General features: G+C 46.9%; 1 protein-coding gene across 2 annotated transcripts in view; it reads right to left on the bottom strand.

Annotated features, from left to right (window-relative positions):
- Positions 1 to 19,493, bottom strand: part of LOC147902588 (serine carboxypeptidase 1-like) — a 224,934-nt gene that overhangs the window by 142,293 nt on the left and 63,148 nt on the right. Inside the window, exon 4 of one of the 2 annotated variants that reach the window (XM_087373630.1) lies at positions 18,220 to 18,342. The exons of the other annotated variant lie outside the window; for it this stretch is intronic. Coding sequence (XP_087229756.1) covers positions 18,220 to 18,342 — 123 coding nt within the window. The remainder of the gene's footprint in view (positions 1 to 18,219; positions 18,343 to 19,493) is intronic. 2 annotated transcript variants of the gene reach the window in all.

Genomic DNA, 19,493 nt, shown 5'->3' with positions numbered 1-19,493 from the left:
AATTTGGGATGCTATGCAACAATATCCGTGGAGATATCATGCCTACATATGTGGGGATTTCAATAATGCTCCACAACAGGGAGACAACACTTCCAGACATGATCATATGTTATCTCCTGAAAGGCATGCATGGTCTCAACTACTTTTGCATTTGGATCTGGTTGACCTTTGGAAGGAATTGCAGCCTTTGTCACCGCGCTACACTTTTCAACATAATGCTCTTTTCGCTTATCAGGCACGACTGGATCGTTGGTATAGTGTCGCTCCCCAACAAAATGGGGATTTCGCATGCAAAATGTGGATTGACTATGCCTGTAATTTACAAAGTCACTACCAAAATGATTGTTGATCGGCTAAAGGGGTTTTTACATGATGGGTTGCATCCTGCGCAATATGGCTTCGTAGGCATATCACAGATAAGATTGCTAATGCCTACATTGGAATTGAATATGCCAAATACACACAGCAGGATGTTTTGTTATTGCAAGTTGATATTGCCATAGCTTTTGATACAGTACAGTGGGATTTCATTTCATCGACTATGCAGGCTTTGGGTTTTGGCACAAAAATGCAGCAACTCATCAATTGGCTATATCAAGATAGTGAAGCTGCCTGCATACTTTTAGGAGATATTTCTCCATCCTGGACTCTTGCTTGCTCTGTCAGACAAGGATGTCCACTGAGTGCTTTACTCTTTGCCATAGCCACTCATCCACTGCTTCAATATTTGGATCACCTCTTGGACACTGACCAGCTGCACGGTTTGGAGATTCATGGCAGTCGCAGCATGATTGCTCAGGCATATGCTGATGATTCATTCTTTACTCCAAAAAATACTCGGGCTGATCTGTCCATGATTATGCATGCTCTTTCTACATATGGATTGGCTGCTGGCCTTCGGGTAAATTTTCAGAAATCAAAATTGCTGCCTTTACATGGGGGAAATTGTCCCCGCTTCTCAATTCATTCGACATCTTGGTTATCCTCTAGGCTGGGGACTCACCCGTTCACAACAAACTGATTGGGTGCTAGTAAAGTTAAGGGCAAAACTTGAATATTGGAAGCTTGCAACTTGGCCATTACATGTTCGTCTGCGAATTACACAATCCATTTTGATAGCATACATACAATTTTATATGCCTCTCACTATGTTCACTAAGGCAGATCTGGTTTCATTTATGTTAGCTATCATGGAAATTTTCTGGCGTTCAAAACATGGCAAGAAAAGTCTCAGATTACTCTCCATGCATCGTCTCTGTTCTCCAAAGATGCACGGGGGTCTGAACATTCTCAATATTCAAATGCATTTACTTGCTCACAGAGGGAAAATGATGATGCTGTTTATACAAGGAGATCAGCCTTGGGCTTTCATGATCTGCTCTCTCTTATTACATCTTCATACATCTGCTTTTGGGAATTGGTAGCCTACTCAGTGGGATTTTTTATTTGGTTCTATCCAAGGCAAGATCAGAGGATGCCCTTTTGTCTCTTCTCTGCTTCTTGATTGGAAACACATTCTATCCCACTTGGAATGGCAAGGCAGGGACTCTCTCTCGGGCAACTCTTTGAGGGTAGAGAATCTCTTTTGGTCTAAAGTATTCCACCCACCTTTGGCCATACAAGAACCCCGACGTTCTTATTTTCTCTCCTTCAAAGGCATTTCATCTGTGGCGGATGTACTTTAGGATGATGGCACAATTCTATCTTTTTCTTTGGCTGCTCACAAATATGGCTTGGGAGCTCATTATCGTCCTTTATGGCATAAAATTTCAGCAATGCTCCAACCGTACTTGCCGGTACCTCATTTGGAAATTCAGCATCGGCTTGAGGATTGGATTTTACGCTCTCCTTCCTCATATGCCCGTCCTTTGAAGCTCTCACATATCACAGTGTCATCACTGTATAAAGTGTTATTACCTCCACCTTGGATTTCCAACAGAGCAAATACTGTTTGGCATATGGATCGTCCAATGAAGTGGTGGAGAAAAAGGCTGCGTCTCCTTTGGCATTACAAAGTCCCTCTTCGACAACAGCTTTTCCTATGGCAAGTTCTCCTTGGCATTTTTCCATCTGGACAGTTACTCGCACACAGACATATTGCTTCATCTGTTTGTCACAGATGCCCGCAATCTACTGAATCAGTGTTTCACATCTTTTGGTCCTGTCCAAATACTTCTGATCTCATTGCTCTTATCAGACAGAGGCTTTGACAGCGATTTCCTACTGTTACTTTTGGCAGGGTTTTCTGGTTGTTTGGCTTTCATCCACAGAGACAGGGTTTTGATTTATTTTTTGTATGGGTGCGATATTGGACCCTATGAACTTTATGGATGGATAGAAATCATAGAGTCTTTGGTGATCCACTATTTTCATCCTTTTTTTTTTTCAAACGATCTCTGCAACAATCATTCTACGATTGTTTTCAGACTCGTTTGATTGATCAGGATGTGTATACAGCTTATACTGAGATCTTTAGTTGAGTAGTAGCTACTTCGTTTTTGAAGTAACTATGAATGTAATTATTCCACAAAAATAAAAGATTTCTTCCCACAAAAAAAAAGTGTGTGCTCCAAAGCCCCCCGCAACCAGCCCATGAACATCAGCACCCTGCTGCACTACTGCATCAATGCCCTGAAATCGGCCTTTTGGAGCCGTCATCAGCCGCCGTACAGCCTGTCAGATTTCCGTATAGCTTCCGTACAGTTGTATGGCCTGTACGGACCATTTCGTCTGTTGCAGTCTGCTGCTCCCACATCATATCTGGTTTCTAGACTGTTTTCCACGCAGGGTTCTGCCTCCGGACTATAGCTGCACACTGATCTTGAAGGCCTTCGCTCCCGTTTCTCCCCTCTTCAGTCTCTGGGTCTGCTACACTTTCCCATCGCCAAAATCTTCCATTTTCCTCAAAAATATAGTTCATATGGGGTTTTTTACTGGTTTTTTCTCCTTTCTTCCTCTACAAAATTGTTTTCTATCCTTTCTCGACCTCTACATCCCTCTTTCCCTTCTTTCTCTTTACACATATACTCTTTTTCTCTTCTCTGTGGGTTTCCTGTGGGCTTTTTTTGGGACTGGTTTCTTTCCTCCAATACCACTTTACAGGTACCTCCTTTCTGAGTTCCACTTTTTTTTTTTTCCATGAAAAAGACTTCTATTAAGTAAGAACAAAAACCCGCGAGAGCAAGCTCAAAGCGGAATACATCATGAAATCATGAGGATAATAAAAAACCCCCTCAGAGTGAGGTGGAAAGAAACCAAGGCTGAGGATGAAAGTGCCATCTCAACCCTGTAGTAGATTCAGAGAAGAAAGGAGAATCCTTCCATTCCCTGAAGAAAGAAGCCCTCCTAGCTGAGGCTGCACGGGAGTCCCCCTGCATACCCGTCCATACGGCCATCAGAGTGTGTACGATGTCTGTCCAGATACTAGCCAATGTGTGCGAGGGATGAACCTGAGTACCCTCCATAGCCTCTGTGCATCTGGATCTCCAGATATGCCAGGCTGCTATGCTCGCTATAATCTCCCAAGAAGTATCCACAGAGGCATGTACAGCTGTAAAAGGACGGTGTGTAACCACATCCAACGAGCAGAGCTCAACCCGATGATGTCGAACTGAAATGGCCCGGGAGGAGTCAAGTCCCTCATAGAAAACCTGAGGTCCTGTAAGAGAAAGCCAAGCCACCGAGCCCCAAGTCATAAAGAGTGGGGAATGGGCAAAGTGACTGAAGATCCTGGCTATCCCCATCCAAATCAATCTCGCCTGTCTGCAATCCCATAAGCAATGCTGAATAGACTCCGAAGCAGAAAGGCAACGAGGGCAAGTAGGGTCGGCTCCGAATCTGGACCTCCAAAGGTTCACTGCAATCCCTCCATGAATAGAAAGCCAAAAGAAGATAGTGATCTTTCTATTCCTGTGGGATTTCTAGAGCCTCCTCCAGAAGCACCTCTGCTGATCCGCAGTAATACCAAAAGTCTCCCAATGAGGAACTCTGGAGGGTCTCCAACCTCTACTACTGAGCTGAAATCTCCTGGCATTACTGACCGTGTAACGAAAGAAGGGGATGGTCTTCTCTCGATGCCCCGCGTCAATCCACTCCCACTCTCCGGGGTCCCACTGTAAATACCTGATGGGAACTCCTCCATAGAGCCAAAGTCTCCAAGACCCGGTGGAGAGTAACTGGGGGTCAGGGTCTAAGAACCACTCTGAATCTGATCCCTGCATCAAAAGGCCTACGACCCTGATAGGCTGAAAAGCAGACTCAAGCAATATATCATCTGTAGATCTGAGCAATCTGCCACCATCCTGGACACTGAAAACCAAAGCATCCTCCTGTGCACCTCGGAAGGCTAAGACCTGAAGTGGAACCCCGCCTCTCGAGAAAGTACCTGCCCAAGTGGAGGTAGTGAGAGGCATATCATCTGTGTCTATCCAAGCCTCTGGAAGGGCTGACTCAATCTGCAAGATCCTCCCTGCACTCCCTCTGAGATGTCCTATCAACCCTGACTTGGTTTCCTCTGGAAGCCTACGGAAGGCTTTCCAAGATCCCAAAGAAGAAGCAGGTCCCCTCTCCCACCTGGCCCACTGCATGTAGAGTGAGGCACCCAGTGGTCTGCCACGATCATCTAAAATACTGTCGTTCCACATGATGGGCTGCCTATCAATCTCTTCCCGGGAGGAAGGAGGAATCCTCCGAAGAGAGCTTCTGAAACTAGCCCAAGCTTTCAGAATGGCAACCATGAGAGGGGATGAAGGTGATCTGAGGTGTGCTGAGGTGAAAATCCATCTAACACTGCTCATCCAGTCTCCTCCTGAGGAAGGTGTGCACCTCTGTATGCTGCTGATAAGAAAGTCCTTCCACGGTTCCTGTCCTGGCATAAGTCCTCGCACCACTATCTTGCAAAGTAAGGCTCTGCACTGTAAATCTGGATCAATAATATTGAGACCCCCATCCTGTGTAGGGAGGATGAGGGTCTCCCAAGCCACCCTGGCTAAGGCATCTGCTGTGCCATCAAGCCCACTCCAGAGAAAGTTCCTGATCGGTCTTCTGAGCTGAATGATGCAGTCCCTAGAACGGCACCAACATGAACAGATAAACCAGGCCGTGGCCAAAAGGACCTGGTTGACCACCACAACTCTAGAGGCAAGATCCAGCTTGGCTGAGCTCCAAAAGAGAAGCTTCCTTCTGATGCTCTCCAACACGGGAGCAAACTGCTGCGTGGTAGAAATACCCAAGCCGACCTGGCAGCCCAAATACCTGATAGGCACACCCCTCTGAACCCAAGTGAACCCTATGTCAAGTCCCCAAACTGGAGTGTCCTCATCACTGATCCAAAAGCCATTGGATTTATGCCAATTTATCTGCGCCCCTGCCGCCAAGCAAAATAAATCCAATGCTGTCCTGAAAGAAGTCAATGGAGAGGCATCCAAATAAATCGCTGTGTCATCAGCCAACTCACTGTCAAGCAGCTCCTCTTCTCTTCTGATAGGAAGTCTCAGCCCAAAGATGTCAGCTTGAGATCTAACATAGATGCTCATAGCTTCGGCCACGAATAAAAAAAGGAAAGGAGCAAGGGGGCATCCCTGACGGACTGATCTCGAAATCTGAAATCTCTCACCCCTTACCCCACCAATAAGTACCTGGCTATGGGCTGATCTGTACAAAGAGGAAACACCTCTGATCCAAACATCAGTGAATCCAAAGCGTAGTAGGGTGCCCTCCAAAAAACTCCAATCTACTCTGTCATAAGCTTTTTCAAAATCCAACAGTAGAATGGCAAGATTCTGGCCACTCTGCACGGCCCACTCTGAAGCTTCCCAGAAAGAAAAAATGTTATCAAAAATACTTCTGCCATGCACAAATCCCGTTTGAGTGTCGTGGATAAGATCAGGGAGAAGTGGCTGCAATCGGAGGCTGATAGCCTTGGCCAGAATCTTGTAACAAGTCCCCAGAAGTGTGATAGGCCTCCACTGGGACAATAAATTTCTGCTACCTCCTTTTGGGATAAGGTGGATGAGGCCCTCTGTAAGCGATTCAGGCATCTCGCCAGAGTCCCAAATGGCCTGCATGGCTGAAGTAATATAGTCTCCAATCATATCCCAAAATGCAATGAAAAAAGACGGAGTGAGGCCATCTAAACCTGGGCACTTGCCCTTGTGAAGGGCTGAAAGTGCAGTCCTGAACTCTGTGTTGGTGAAAGGTGCATCAAGTAGAACATGCAAATCCGGATTCACCAACACTGGGATACTCTGCCAAATAGCCTGTCTAGCATCCTCTATATCGTGTGTCTCAGGATCAGCAGTAAGGAGGGTGGCATAGAAATCTGAAGCTATGCGTAAGACGTCATCTGGCTCTGTCTGTAAAACCCCATGTGAGTCAATAAGCTGAGATACACTCTCTCTACTATGTCTAGGGCCAAGAGTAGAGAAGAAGTGTTTATTGACTCTACCACCCATCTGAATCCAGAAGGACTCCCGTGCATGAAAGGCATACTCTGCTCTCTGATCAAGCAATAACTGCAAGTGAGCCCTCGCTGCAGCAAGGCGCTCCTGAATCCAAGCATCTGAAGGCCGTTTCTGCTCTTCCCTCTGCAAAGCTGCTAACTGTTGGCGAACACCAATCTCACGTCTGAGAATATCTCGTCTACTGGTAGAAGCAACTGAGCAGTAAAAGTCACTAATACCAGAGAGGGCAGCGGCTAAATGTGAAGGATGTGGCTGCCCTCCCTGGACATGAGCAAACCATACCCGTAGGGCTGCCTCTGTAAGGTCCTCCTCTGTGTAAAAGGCATCTGGGATCCTGATGCTGGCTGATCGGCCTCTCAAGTGAGGCTCTGAGATAGCCAAAACAACAGGGAAATGGTCTGAGGTGGAAACCCCTGCAGCAATGCATACCGATCCCCCTCTGTCAAGTGCCCAGTCATCTACATAAAATCTGTCAATGCGTGCATGAATAGGCATCTGTTGCCTCCTGTTCGACCAAGAGAACAGGAGGGACTGTGGCTGAATAAGAAAGGCATCATCACACCAAGTATCTCTGCCACAGAAATGGAAAAGGAAGGCATCCCAAGCTGCTCTCTCCAAAGAGTGAAGTCCGCCTTCTCTACCCCCTTTTTTGTCTGAAGGTAACTCGACCATGTTAAAGTCACCTCCAATCACCCAAGAATCCACAATGGGGGCCCAGGAGAGCAAAGTCTTCCACATAAGGACACGTTCCCCTCTAATGTTGGAGGCATATAGGTTGAGGAAGCCAACCTTACGCCCTCCAATCAAGAGAATAATCCACTGAGCTCTAGAGGGGATAATGACTCCGTGCCCAACAACTAAGGGGAGAACCGACTGCGAAACTGAAATAGAAGTGCCTCCCCTAGTGCCCAATGCAGGCGACCAAAAAGTATGTCCTGAGAGCAACTTGCCTGACTTGGCACAATCTCTATAATCCAGCTTGTGCTCTTGAATAAATAATATATCAATGGGACCACCAGTAACACCTGGATGAAGCTGATCCCGGATCAGCTGTCTGCGGCGGCGATGTGGGACGCCACCTAGGCCCTGTATGTTCCAACTGATAATCCTCATCGACGGGAGGATGTAGAGTGGAACACCTTACCCGACCTAGTGGCGGAAACAAACCCCTCAACAGGGGAAGACCTCCTGGATGGAGGGAAGGAACCCAGTGGAGGAAAGTCAATAGGGGAAAGAATCCTGGCACCTGAAGAAGAAGCCCTGTCAATAGGAAATCCAACCACTGGCTCCCCAAAAGTAGCGGGAACAAACTCCTCCTCTGGGAAATCTGAACTCTCTGCCAAGGCTAAAAATGAGTTCCTGTGGAGCAATCCAGACACCGGAGTACGAAGGATCCCTTGTGAGGGAAGAGGATCAACAGTGTAAGCTATCCCCTTCCCCCTGTCCAAGGGAGGGAGTGAGGAAGGCTCTCTACCCGGTGTCTGCCCAGCTGCGGAAATCTCTCCGTCCTCAAGAGGAACATCTGGCAGTGCTGGATCTAAGGAAGAAGCTGCAACTGGGGAGGAGGTCGAAGCTTCAGCGTCTCGGACTGTGCAAGGTGAGACAGGAAGGACAGCTCGAGGTGAAGCAGAATCTACTAAGGTACCCTCGTGAACTGAAGGAGGGACCTGCACACGTACTGGAACCCACTGTAAAGCGTCACGTGTGCCTGAGGGAGGTGGGGGTCGAGGAGCAGGACCTGTACCACCCCCCTGGTGAGGCCGAGGAATAGGTACTGGACCTGTACCACCACCTGACTGAGCAGGACCGCCACGTGAAGAATGAGGAGCAGGAGCTGGACCTGTACCACCCCTCTGTCGAGGTCGAGGGGCAAGTGCCGGGTCTAATCTCCCCCCCTGTCCCCCCTGTCGATGCCCTGAGGCGGTAGCTGTACCAGAGGTCTTCTTAGGCCTTTTCTTCTTTCTGGGACAATCCCTGGCAAAGTGTCCCGAGGTCCTACAAATCCTGCACTGGTCCTGCCTGCCTGAAATCTCCACTCTCTGGCGAAAAAAGGAACCATCCGGGCGCTGTATCATGACGTGGTCCATCTCGAGGTTAGGATCCTTGCAAAGGACCCTAACTCTAGGAACCCCATCAGCCTTGGTTGCCTCTGCTGCAGTCAATGGCAACCCAGGGAGGGGTGGGATCTCAGCAACTACGCCAAAATGCTCCCCAATAACAGAGAGAAGTCGATAGTAGACCTGGGGAAGCCCGGGGAACCTGATGAAGAGCGAAAAGAATTTCTTATCTGCCTCAACTGGGTCGAAACCAAGGTGAAAGGCTTCAAAGAAGATCTTCCTGTGTCCCAGGTGTAAAAGCTCGGCCTTGAGCACAGTGCTCGCAGCCTCTGGAGTGTCAAAAACAACCTGGAAGAAACCTCGTCCCAGAAGGCGAACATCTACCAATCGAGGAGCGAGGTCTGGGGGGAGAGCCGCAAGCATCCAGTCTCTGGCTTGGGATCTGGAAGGGTGAGACCCGAAGATGCGTGCTAACAAAGTGGTAGAGCACTCAATCTCTACATCGTTCCTGAGCTGCTGCAACTCGTCTTTAGAGAATGTGATAGTTTTCGCGGCCGGTGGAGATGGAGTAGGATTGGCTGACGGGGAATCCATCGCCAATCAAGGTGAGGAGGCCGACTCGAACAGGAAAAAAGGCTCCTTCCGTTCCAAAAAACTGCGAGGGGCAAGGGAGGGGAAAGGAGGCTAGGAGGAAGCAGGGGGGAAGGGGAGGGAAGGAGGAGAGGGGCTAAGGCTGAGAGGGGAGAGGGGCAAGGAGGGAGGGGAAGGGAGAGGAGAAGAAAGGGAGGAGTGAGAGGAGGAGAGGGGGCGAGAGAGCAAGCAGGGAGGGGGCGGGACAGCAGGGGAGGGGGCGGGACAGCAGGAGAGGGGGCGGGACAGCAGGGAGAGGGAGCGGAGCAGCAGGGGAGGGGGCGGGACAGCAGGAGAGGGGGCGGGACAGCAGGGAGAGGGAGCGTAGCAGCAGGGGGGAAGGGGCGGAGGCAGGGGGAGAGGGGGAGCAGCAGGGAGAGGGGGCGGAGCAAGGGGGGAGGGGACGGAGCAGCAGGGAGAGGGGGCGGGACAGCAGGGGGCAGAGGGGAGCAGCAGGGGGGAGGGGCGGAGGCAGGGAGAGGGAGCGGAGCAGCAGGGGGGAGGGGACGGAGGCAGGGAGAGGGGGCGGGACAGCAAGGGGGAGGGGGCGGAAGCAGGGAACAGAGGGAGGGAGTGAGGGACAGGCAGGGGGAGGGGGCGGAGCAGCAGGGGGGGAGGGGGGGAAGCAGCAGGGAGGGGCTAGGGACAGGCTGAGGGGGGAGAGAGACGGGCTGAGGGAGGGGGAGCAGCAGGGGAACGGGGAGGAGCAGCAGCTCAACCGAGTTCCACTTTTTACAAAGCTATGGCTGAATATTCCTATGAAAAGACATTTCAAAAGGAACGTTCGGTTCACTGCAAGAAGCAAAAGCAGGTTGAGGGTCAGCATGACTCGGTACATGATACTCTTGAGGCCCAACTGGTCTATGATGTCATGCATGAAGGATTTGCAGACACAAGAAAAGAGTGGAAAGACTCGGTTCCATCAGTTGGCCTCATGGTGGAAGTAGATGAAATTGTGGATCCTATCAGAGAATATGCTAAAAATGCAGTCATTTTATTTTTTCCAGGCCGGATGCCACCTGCTGCAGAGATAGGCACCTGGTTGGCTCGCACACTGGCTGGCTCGTTTGTTCGCAAAGTGCACTATGCAACCAGGGGTTTTTTTGAGGTTATTATGGTGGATGAGCTACACAGACAAATGCTTTTGGAACATTTGCCTCTTTTTTTTGGGCAGAAAATGGTGCATGTATTGCCATGGTCTCCCACAAGGGATTATCAGGCTTTAATCCGACACATATGCCCGGTCTGGGTTGAAGTTGTAGACTTGGCACAATGCATGGCATCACTCTTGCCTAAAATTGCAGCTTCTTTAGGCAAAGTGGTCTGCCCACCACGGCCTAATGGCAACTCAAATCGATTTTGCATTCTTTGGGATACTGATAATCCCACACCTGACTCTTATTCAGTCACGGTGAATAATGTGGACATGGGAAGTGCCTTTTACAAACTGAAATGGGGACTATTTGCAGGGGCTTGTTTTGACTGCAAAAAATTTGGACACATGGCTTCACAGTGTCCAATGAATCAGCATAAAATGCCTCCTACTGCTTTGCCGGTTCAAATGCCCACTAAAGATGCTCCTACTACTATTGCAAATAAAAACAAAGGTAGTAGACAGTTTGCTGGAATTCAAGATAAAGGCAAAGCTCCAGTGGTTTCAAATGGGAATGTTTCTTCACATTCACCTCCTGCTATTCAACCCTCGGCAAAAGGACAGAAACCTCCAACCGATGGATGGCAAAGTCCAAGAAAAGTTATTTCTGCTAGAAGACTTCCCCCCCCTCGCACTTGGAATGGTGCGTCTTCTAGTGGAAACACCCCAGAGGTCAATACAGGAATTGGGATCACATGGGCTGCAGTGACAGCTAGCAGAGCACTCTTCCCTGAAGAAGAGGTTGCTGCTTTGTTGTCTACTCCTCAGGTCGATATTTCTTCTCTAGGGAGAAGCATTGACCCTGAGATAGAAATGCAGGGCTGACATCATGAAATTTGCTGTTGTAGATAGTTGTTATATTGCTATAAATATCTGTAAATATGACTGCTCATATCAAATGCTTTACACTCAATGTCCAGGGGATGTGTGACAGTAGGAAATGGAAAACAGTGTGGCTGTACATCAATAGATTTCAGCCTGACATAGTGGCATTACAAGAACACAACCAACATGTCTATGCTGCAAAGACAAGACACTACTATGGCTATGACATTTTCTATGCTGGAGAGCAATCTTTCTCAGGGGTGGTCATTTTGATCAAACATGAGCTTCAACCCGTTATTGCCCTAAATGACAACAAAGGCAGATGGCTTGTTCTTCAATGCATTATTCGAGGAGAGGTATTTGAATTTGCCTCTGTTTATGCACCTCAATCCTCTAGAGAAAGAACTGAAATTTGGGATGCCATGCAGCAATATCCATGGAGATATCATGCCTTTATATGTGGGGATTTCAATAATGCTCCTCAACAGGGTGACAATACCTCCAGACATACTCATATGTTAATCCCTGAAAGGCATGCATGGTCTCAATTACTGATGCATCTGGATTTGGTGGACCTTTGGAAGGAATTGCAGCCTTTGTCACCTGGATACACATTCCAACATAATGCTCTTTCTTCTTATCAGGCACGTCTGGATCGATGGTATAGTATAGCTCCGCAACAAAATGGGGATTTTACATGCAAAATGTGGATTGACTATGCCTTTGTGCATTCTGATCATGCACCTCTATGGTTGCAGTTATCCTTTCATGATATGCCAGATGATAGATTGCCACAAAGGCGACATCTGATCGTGAACAATAGCTACTTGCAACTGTAGGAATATAAAAGCAAGAGCTAGAAACTAGAAAACTAGAAGTAAAATAAGAACAAGATTGAAAGACAAAGAGTTACCTTGTAGATGAGTGTAGACAAGACACAAGCTAGATGGATTGCAATGATGTGACCCATGAATATATGGGCCAAAGTACAAGACATAGAGCAAGAGTGCTTATGGGATAATTGTAGAGGTGCCACATGGCACACACTCAAGACACAAAGACTAAACTGAGACTAGACAAATGTAGACTAGGGAAATAGTGTGCACTTATTTCCAACACCCTCCTTAAGTGGACACTAGGAGGAAGACAGAAAGACAAGACTAGAAGACAGACATAAAGACCGATAGACTGAGAGACAAGACAGAAGACATGACAGACAAAGATCCTGAGACACCCCTCCTCAAGTCCAAAAGCAGAATGAGTAAGACACTAGAACCCCTTGACCTACATCATCGGTGGTCAAAGTGGTAGACAAGAAATATGAAGTAATCAGAAAGCCCACTTCTCATCATATGCGGAAGGAACAGCAAGATCTGCTGATGGAGATGTTGTAGCAACATGGGCAGAGGTAGATGCAGGGGCTGATGTAGAGGGTTTGGAGTAGCAGTCCTTCTCCCAGTGATTATCACGGCCACAAATGGTGCATGGATGAGCCTTGAAGCAGTCCTTCTCCATATGATTAGTTTTGCCACAATGGGTGCAAGGCTTTCTTACCTTAGAACTTCCTTTCTTTGCTAAAAATGCAGTGTCAGTTACCTTTCGTTGTTGAGTTCTTTCTTCTTCTTGGAGAGCATTGATGATACCTTCAAGAGTAGGATTATTGTGATACTTGAAGGTAGTGACAAGAGTAGCATAGGTGTCAGGTAAGCTTTTGAGAAGCACAGCAATAGCAATATCTTCGGAGATGGGGGACTTCACTGATGCAAGCTGAACCATAAGACTGCGAAGATAATTGACATGAGAGGCTATAGTAGCTCCCTCCTGCATATGTAGATCAAAGAATGAGATCATAAGTGCAATCTTAGAGTTTTTAGATCGGGGTCCAAAAAGGGTATCCAAAGTGATCCATGCTTGAGAAGCAGATTGTATGTCGGAGATGTGATGAATGTAATCATCTCCAAGACCGAGCAAGATGATAGCATAGGCTTTGTCGTTCTTGGCAGTGGAAACATAAGTGACAACTTGCTCAATGTCGGAATCTTCGGGAGCAGCACGGTGAACAACGTCCCAAAGACCTTCTTTCATAAGATGGCACTTGATTTTGATTTGCCAAGTATGAAAGTTGGACCCATTGAATTTGTCGATAGACATGAGAGAATGAGTAGAAGAGGCCATGTGGGAAGGTCTTACCTCTTGCTAAGATGCAAGGGCAGTGTCTATTCCCTTATAATATTGCAGAAATGAATGAAAGAAGAGATCCAAGAAGCCGGCTCGCTCACCACTTGTAGACTCTTCAAGAGGAAGTGAGAAAGAGGAAGTGATGGCAGAACTGAATGCAGCAAATAGCTCGTTAACAAGAGGAAAGTCGATCTGCAGCTGCCTCTAGATGATGCGCAATAAATCCCAGGCAGAGACAGCCCCTTGAGTCGATGAAGAAGGCAGCCAAGGAGAGCAGCAACACGGGAAGCATCAGGGTAGCACGTGGGCGAAAAAGGGGCGGCCTGATGCAGGTTGGGCAGAGATAGAACAGCTTCAGCTCCTCCATTGTTTCGAACAGAAAGATACTGGCAGCAGCTTCAGAAAGTCGTGGGCAGCTCCTTCAGCTCACGAAATCGGGGCAGAAATGGCGGGCAGATCTACAGCAGTAGAGGCAACCTGAACAGGAACGGATTTGCAGGGTGCTTATGCCTGATGGATCATGGACCACCTCGCAGTCACAACTTTCTTCTATTTGTGTGCATCATTTCTCTCAACAATTTGGTTCTACAGTTCCTCCCTCACAACAAGCTTTGATTGCAAGAAATTTACTGTTGCAGCATGTTTCTCCCATTATTTCCACTACTCAAGCTTTGGAATTGGAGGAACCTTTTACTGAGAGAGAACTGTCAGATGCAATCAAATCTTGCAGCAGATGGAAATCTCCAGGATGGGATGGTCTTACAGTTGAGTTTTTTCTAGAATATTGGCCTCTTTTGAAGCATACATTGCTACATAAGGTGAATGCTGCATGGAAAAATCAAAAAATGCCAGACACATGGAAGAGAGGTCTTGTTAAACTCCTTCCAAAAAAACAAATTTGTGAATCTTTGGCAAACTGGAGACCTATCACCCTTATGCCAGTCATTTACAAAGTCACTACAAAAATGATTGTCGATCGGCTGAAAGGGTTTTTACATGATGGGTTGCATCCTGCTCAATATGGTTTTGTCCCGCGTAGGCATATCACAGATAACATTGCTAATGCCTATGTTGGCATTGAATATGCCAAATACACGCAGCAGGATGTTTTATTATTGCAAGTTGATATTGCCAAAGCCTTTGATACTGTTAAGTGGGATTTTATTTCATCGACTATGCAGGCATTGGGATTTGGCACAAAAATGCAGCAAGTCATCACTTGGTTATGTCAAGATAGTAAAGTTGCCTGCATACTTTCAGGGGATATTTCTACATCCTGGACTCTTGGTTGATCTGTTAGGCAAGGATGTCCCCTAAGTGCTTTACTTTTTGCCATAGCCACTCATCCAATGCTTCAATATCTGGACCACCTTTTGGACACTGACCAGTTGCATGGTTTGGAGATTGCTGGCAGTCACAGCATGATCGCTCAGGCATATGCTGATGATTCATTCTTTACCCCAAAAAATACTCGGAGTGATCTGTCAATGATTATGCAGGCTCTTTCTACATATGGATTGGCTGCTGGTCTTCGGGTAAATTTTCAGAAATCAAAATTATTGCCGTTGCATGAACAGGAATGGCATAGTCTTCTGTGGCCCGGGGAAATTGTCCCCGCTTCTCAATTTATTCGACATCTTGGCTATCCTCTAGGTTGGGAACTCACCCGTTCCAACAAACTGATTGGGTGTTGACAAAGTTGAGGGCAAAACTTGAATATTGGAAGCTTGCAACTTGGCCACTGCATGTTCGTTTGCGAATCGCACAATCCATTTTGATAGCATACATACAATTTTATCTGCCTCTCATTATGTTCACTAAGGCAGAGCTGAATTCCTTTATGTCAGCTATCATGGAAATTTTCTGGTGTGCAAAAAATGGCAAGAAAAGTCTCAAATTACTCTCTATGCATCGTCTCTGTTCTCCAAAGATGCACGGGGGTCTGAACATTCTCAATATTCAAATGCATTTACTTGCTCATAGAGGAAAAATGATGTTGCAGTTTATGCAAGGAGATCAGCCTTGGGCTTTCATGATCCGCTCTCTCTTATTACATATTCATACTTCTGCCTTTGGGCATTGGCAGCCTACTCAGTGGGATTTCATATTTGGCTCTTTCCAAGGCAAGATCAGAGGCTTCCCTTTTGTTTCTCGCCTGCTTCTCGATTGGAAACATATCTTATCCCACTTGGAATGGCATGGTCGAGATTCTTTGTCGGGAAACTCTTTGAGGGCTGAGAATCTTTATTGGTCTAAAGTATTCCACCCTTCTTTGGCCATTCAAGAACCAAGACGTTCTTCAGGATGATGGCACACTCTTATCTTTTTCTATGGCTGCCAGCAAATACGGTTTGGGAGCTCATTATCGTCCTTTATGGCATAGGATTTCAGTAATGCTTCAACCGTTTTTGCCGGTACCTCGCTTGGAACTTCAGAATAGGCTTGAGGATTGGATTTTACGCTCTTCCTCCTCTTCAGCCCGTCCCTTGAAGCTCTCACATATCACAGTGCCATCACTGTATAAAGTGCTATTATTTCCGCCTTGGATTTCTGAAAGAGCAAATACTGTTTGGCATATGGATCGCCCACTAAAGTGGTGGAGAAAAAGGCTGCGTCTCCTTTGGCATTACAAAGTCCCTCTTCGACAACAGCTTTTCCTTTGGCCAGTCCTGCTTGGCATTTTTCCATCTGGTCAGGTACTTGCACACAGACATATTGCTCCGGCTGTTTGTCACAGATGCTTACACCCTACTGAATATGTGCTGCACATCTTTTGGTTATGTCCACAGACTTCTGACTTCATCGCTCTCATCCGACAGAGGCTTCGAGCGAGATTTCCTACTGTTACATTTGGCAGGCTTTTCTGGTTGTTTAACAAGAAAGTGATATATTCCATTCAAAACGAATCATACAACAGGTGGGAGAGAAAGTACTCTATCCCTGGCCTCAACAATGTGGCAAAAAAGCCATGGTGGTGGTCTAAAATGCCACGACATCCCAAAAGGAGTCAAATGAAAAAATAATGAGCAGTCCCATGTCCTCATGAAGGATAAAAGTCTCCCACGAGCTGCCAAAGAGGTGCCTGTACACCGCTCCCACTGACTCCTGAGAGTGAAGATAATCTCCGCCCAAATGGAAGCAAGTATGTCTGCCTCCGTGCATAAAAGACCCCCAAGGACAAAAGAACAACGCGAACACCATATCCGCCATAGGGTAATGCTAGAAATCACCTCCCAGGCTGAACCTGCAGGTGAAGTAGGCCTGGAATCCTGAGCTGATACTGGTATCGAAAGTAAGTCATGTGGCTCCATGATGCTAACATCAGTGGGACCCCGTCTCTGGCGATACTGCATGAAGAAACCGTGGTCTCCTGGCTCTGACTCATAGAGGGCAAAGGCTCCAGATCCTCTCCCCCAAAGGGTAGCACCCCATGTCATCAGAAAGGACTCGGATGTAACATATGAGAGCAACCTGAAGATACCTGTCCATACCACTCTAGAGCTGGGGCAGCTCCATAAACAATGCTTATTAGATTCCTCTGCAAGCTGACAACGCATACACAAGGAGGGTCTACCCATCTGCTGAAGCCAAGTACCCACAGGTATACCCCTATGAATAGTGAGCCAAAGGAAGTAGGAGACTTTCCTGGCTCTACTCATGCCCCAAAAGTGAGTCCAGTAACTCTGCAAGAGCTCTGCAGTAAGTCCCTGTGCGTGCCAATGCTGTGAGGCAGATGGTAGGTGATGAGAGTCTCTCTGCTGAAGCCTGTAACCTACCCTCGTCGAGTACTGGAAAAAAGAAAGAGGACGAGCGCCTGCCACCAGAGCAGGCCATGCCCACTCACCTGGGTCCCAGTCGAGCTCCGCAAGAGGTTGACCTTGAAAAATCCAAAGTCTCCATCTAGGATCCTCTGCAATGGTCAACCTGGACGGGTTTGTGGCCCATTCCTTACCCAAGCAGGCAATGACCCTGACTCTCTGCCAAAGGAGCTCCTGTCGATCCAGTGGCTAAGTGGGATACAATCTGTGAGAGGAATCCGTCTCAAAATAAGTAAACGGTGCCGGTCCTAAACGAACTCCAATGCATAGCCCAGACTCACTAAAACAACCTGACCAAGTAGCGATGGGATGAACATAGTCTGGATCTGTAAGCATATCCCTCCACCTCTGAGGAATAGCTCTCATGATCAGTAATCTGGTGGCAGCAATCTGTCCAAGTGGCCCATGTCTATCTCTGATCACCTCCTCTGACATCTCCACACCTCCCCTAAACCAATCTCCGACTGTCACAACCCCCTGAGCATGCCATCTGGCCAAAGGAGTTCTAAGTTCTGTACCAGGGGAAGATCCCTGATACCGAACCAGGGGGTTATGATATAGTGGCTGTCGGACAATTTCCTCTCTGGAGGAGGGAACTGCTCTGATGAGGTGTTGTCTAAAATGATCCCATATCTGAATAAGCCTCTTCACTAGTGGTAAGGAAGGCTGAGAATGCTGGTCCGTCAGGAAGATCCAACTGACTCTACCTGCCCACTGGCCGCGAGACAGGGTTTTGACTTATTTTTTGTATGGGTACGTTACTGGGCACTATGGACTTTATGGATGGACAAAAATCATAGAGTCTTTGGTGATCCACTTTATTTTTTTCAAACGATCTCTGCAGCAATCATTCTATGATTGTGTTCAAACTCGTTTGATTGATCAGGATGTGTATACAGCTTATACTGAGATCTTTAGTTGAGTAATAGTTACTCCATTTTCGAAGTAACTATGAATGTAATTATTTTACAGCAATAAAAGAGTTATTCTCACAAAAAAAAAAGTGTGTGTGTGTGTGTGTGTGTGTGTGTGTGAGAGAGAGAGAGAGAGAGAGAGAGCATAGGGGTCCTTAGCGGGACGGGGGCAACACGATTTACCTTCAACAAGAATGTATGGACATCCAAAGCTGTTTTATTATCGCCTGTAGTGTAGTCTGAAGTTGTGTTGGAATAGGAAAATCCAACACCCGCAGGTGATTCGAGGTATATCACATTTGCAATCTGTTAGAATTTCAAGAAACAATTTAGAACTTCTATTCATTATTTTAGACCAAAATATCGAGTCTCTTTGATTAGAAAAGCTTGAAGCTCAAAAACGGTGTAGATAGAGCCCAGCCAAAACCAATAAATATATTACCTATATTCCCATAGAAAGACAGCCAGTGAACAAATTTAACATTGAGGGATATGTCAAATGTTACAACCAAATTTGAAAAACATCTAGCATGTAGGTATATACAAGTGTATGCCATTGGTATATACATACATACATTAATTGCCAGTTACAATCTGCAAACAGAAGGCAGTAGTTAATCTACCCCAGGGCAAGAAATGAAACATTGTGTGCCATGCGCGTACATTAGTGAAGTATGTCTAATTAGAAAGCTATGGTATCAGAATTGACAGAGTATGTAGTTCCCAACAAGATTGATGAAATATATAAGTAGAAAACATTTCCTCACATATGAAAAGCTGCACCATTTTTTTATTTTTATTCTTTTTTCATGAAAGAGACTTCTATTAAGTAAGAGAAAAAACCTGCGGGAGCAAGCTCAAAGCAGAATACATCATGAAATCATGAGGATAAATAAACCCCCTCAAGATGAGGTGGAAAACAACCGAGGTGAGGCTTGAAAGTGCCATCTCAACCCTTAGGAGTCTCAGAGAAGAAAGGAGAATCCTTCCATTCCCTAAAGAAAGAAGCCCTCCTAGCTGAGGCTGTGCGGGAGTCGTCTCCTTGCATACTCGTCCATACGGCCATCAAGGTATGTATGGTGTCTATCCAGATACTAGCCAATGTGTGCGAGGGATGAACCTAAGTTCCCTCCAATGCCTCTGTGCATCTGGCTCTCCAGATATGCCAGGCTGCTATGCTCGCTAGAATCTCCCAAGAGGTGTCCGCAGAGGCATGTACAGCTGCAAAAGGAAGGTGTGGTATCACATCCAAAGAACAGGACTCAACCTGATGATGTCGAATCGAGATGCCCCGAGAGGAGTCAAGTCTCTTACAGAATACCTGAGGCCCTATAAGAGAAAGCCAAGCCACTGAGCCCCATGTCATAAAGAATGGGGAGTGGGCAAAGTGACTGAAAATTATGGCTACCCCCATCCAAATCATCCTTGCCTGTCTGCAATCCCATAAGCAATGTTGA

The sequence above is a fragment of the Dipteris shenzhenensis genome, chromosome 4 (assembly GCF_047967505.1).
Source record: "Dipteris shenzhenensis isolate YYH24624 ecotype China chromosome 4, Dip_SZ_1.0, whole genome shotgun sequence".
Classification (NCBI taxonomy): domain Eukaryota; kingdom Viridiplantae; phylum Streptophyta; class Polypodiopsida; order Gleicheniales; family Dipteridaceae; genus Dipteris; species Dipteris shenzhenensis.
This window is presented reverse-complemented; position numbering and strand designations above follow the sequence as displayed.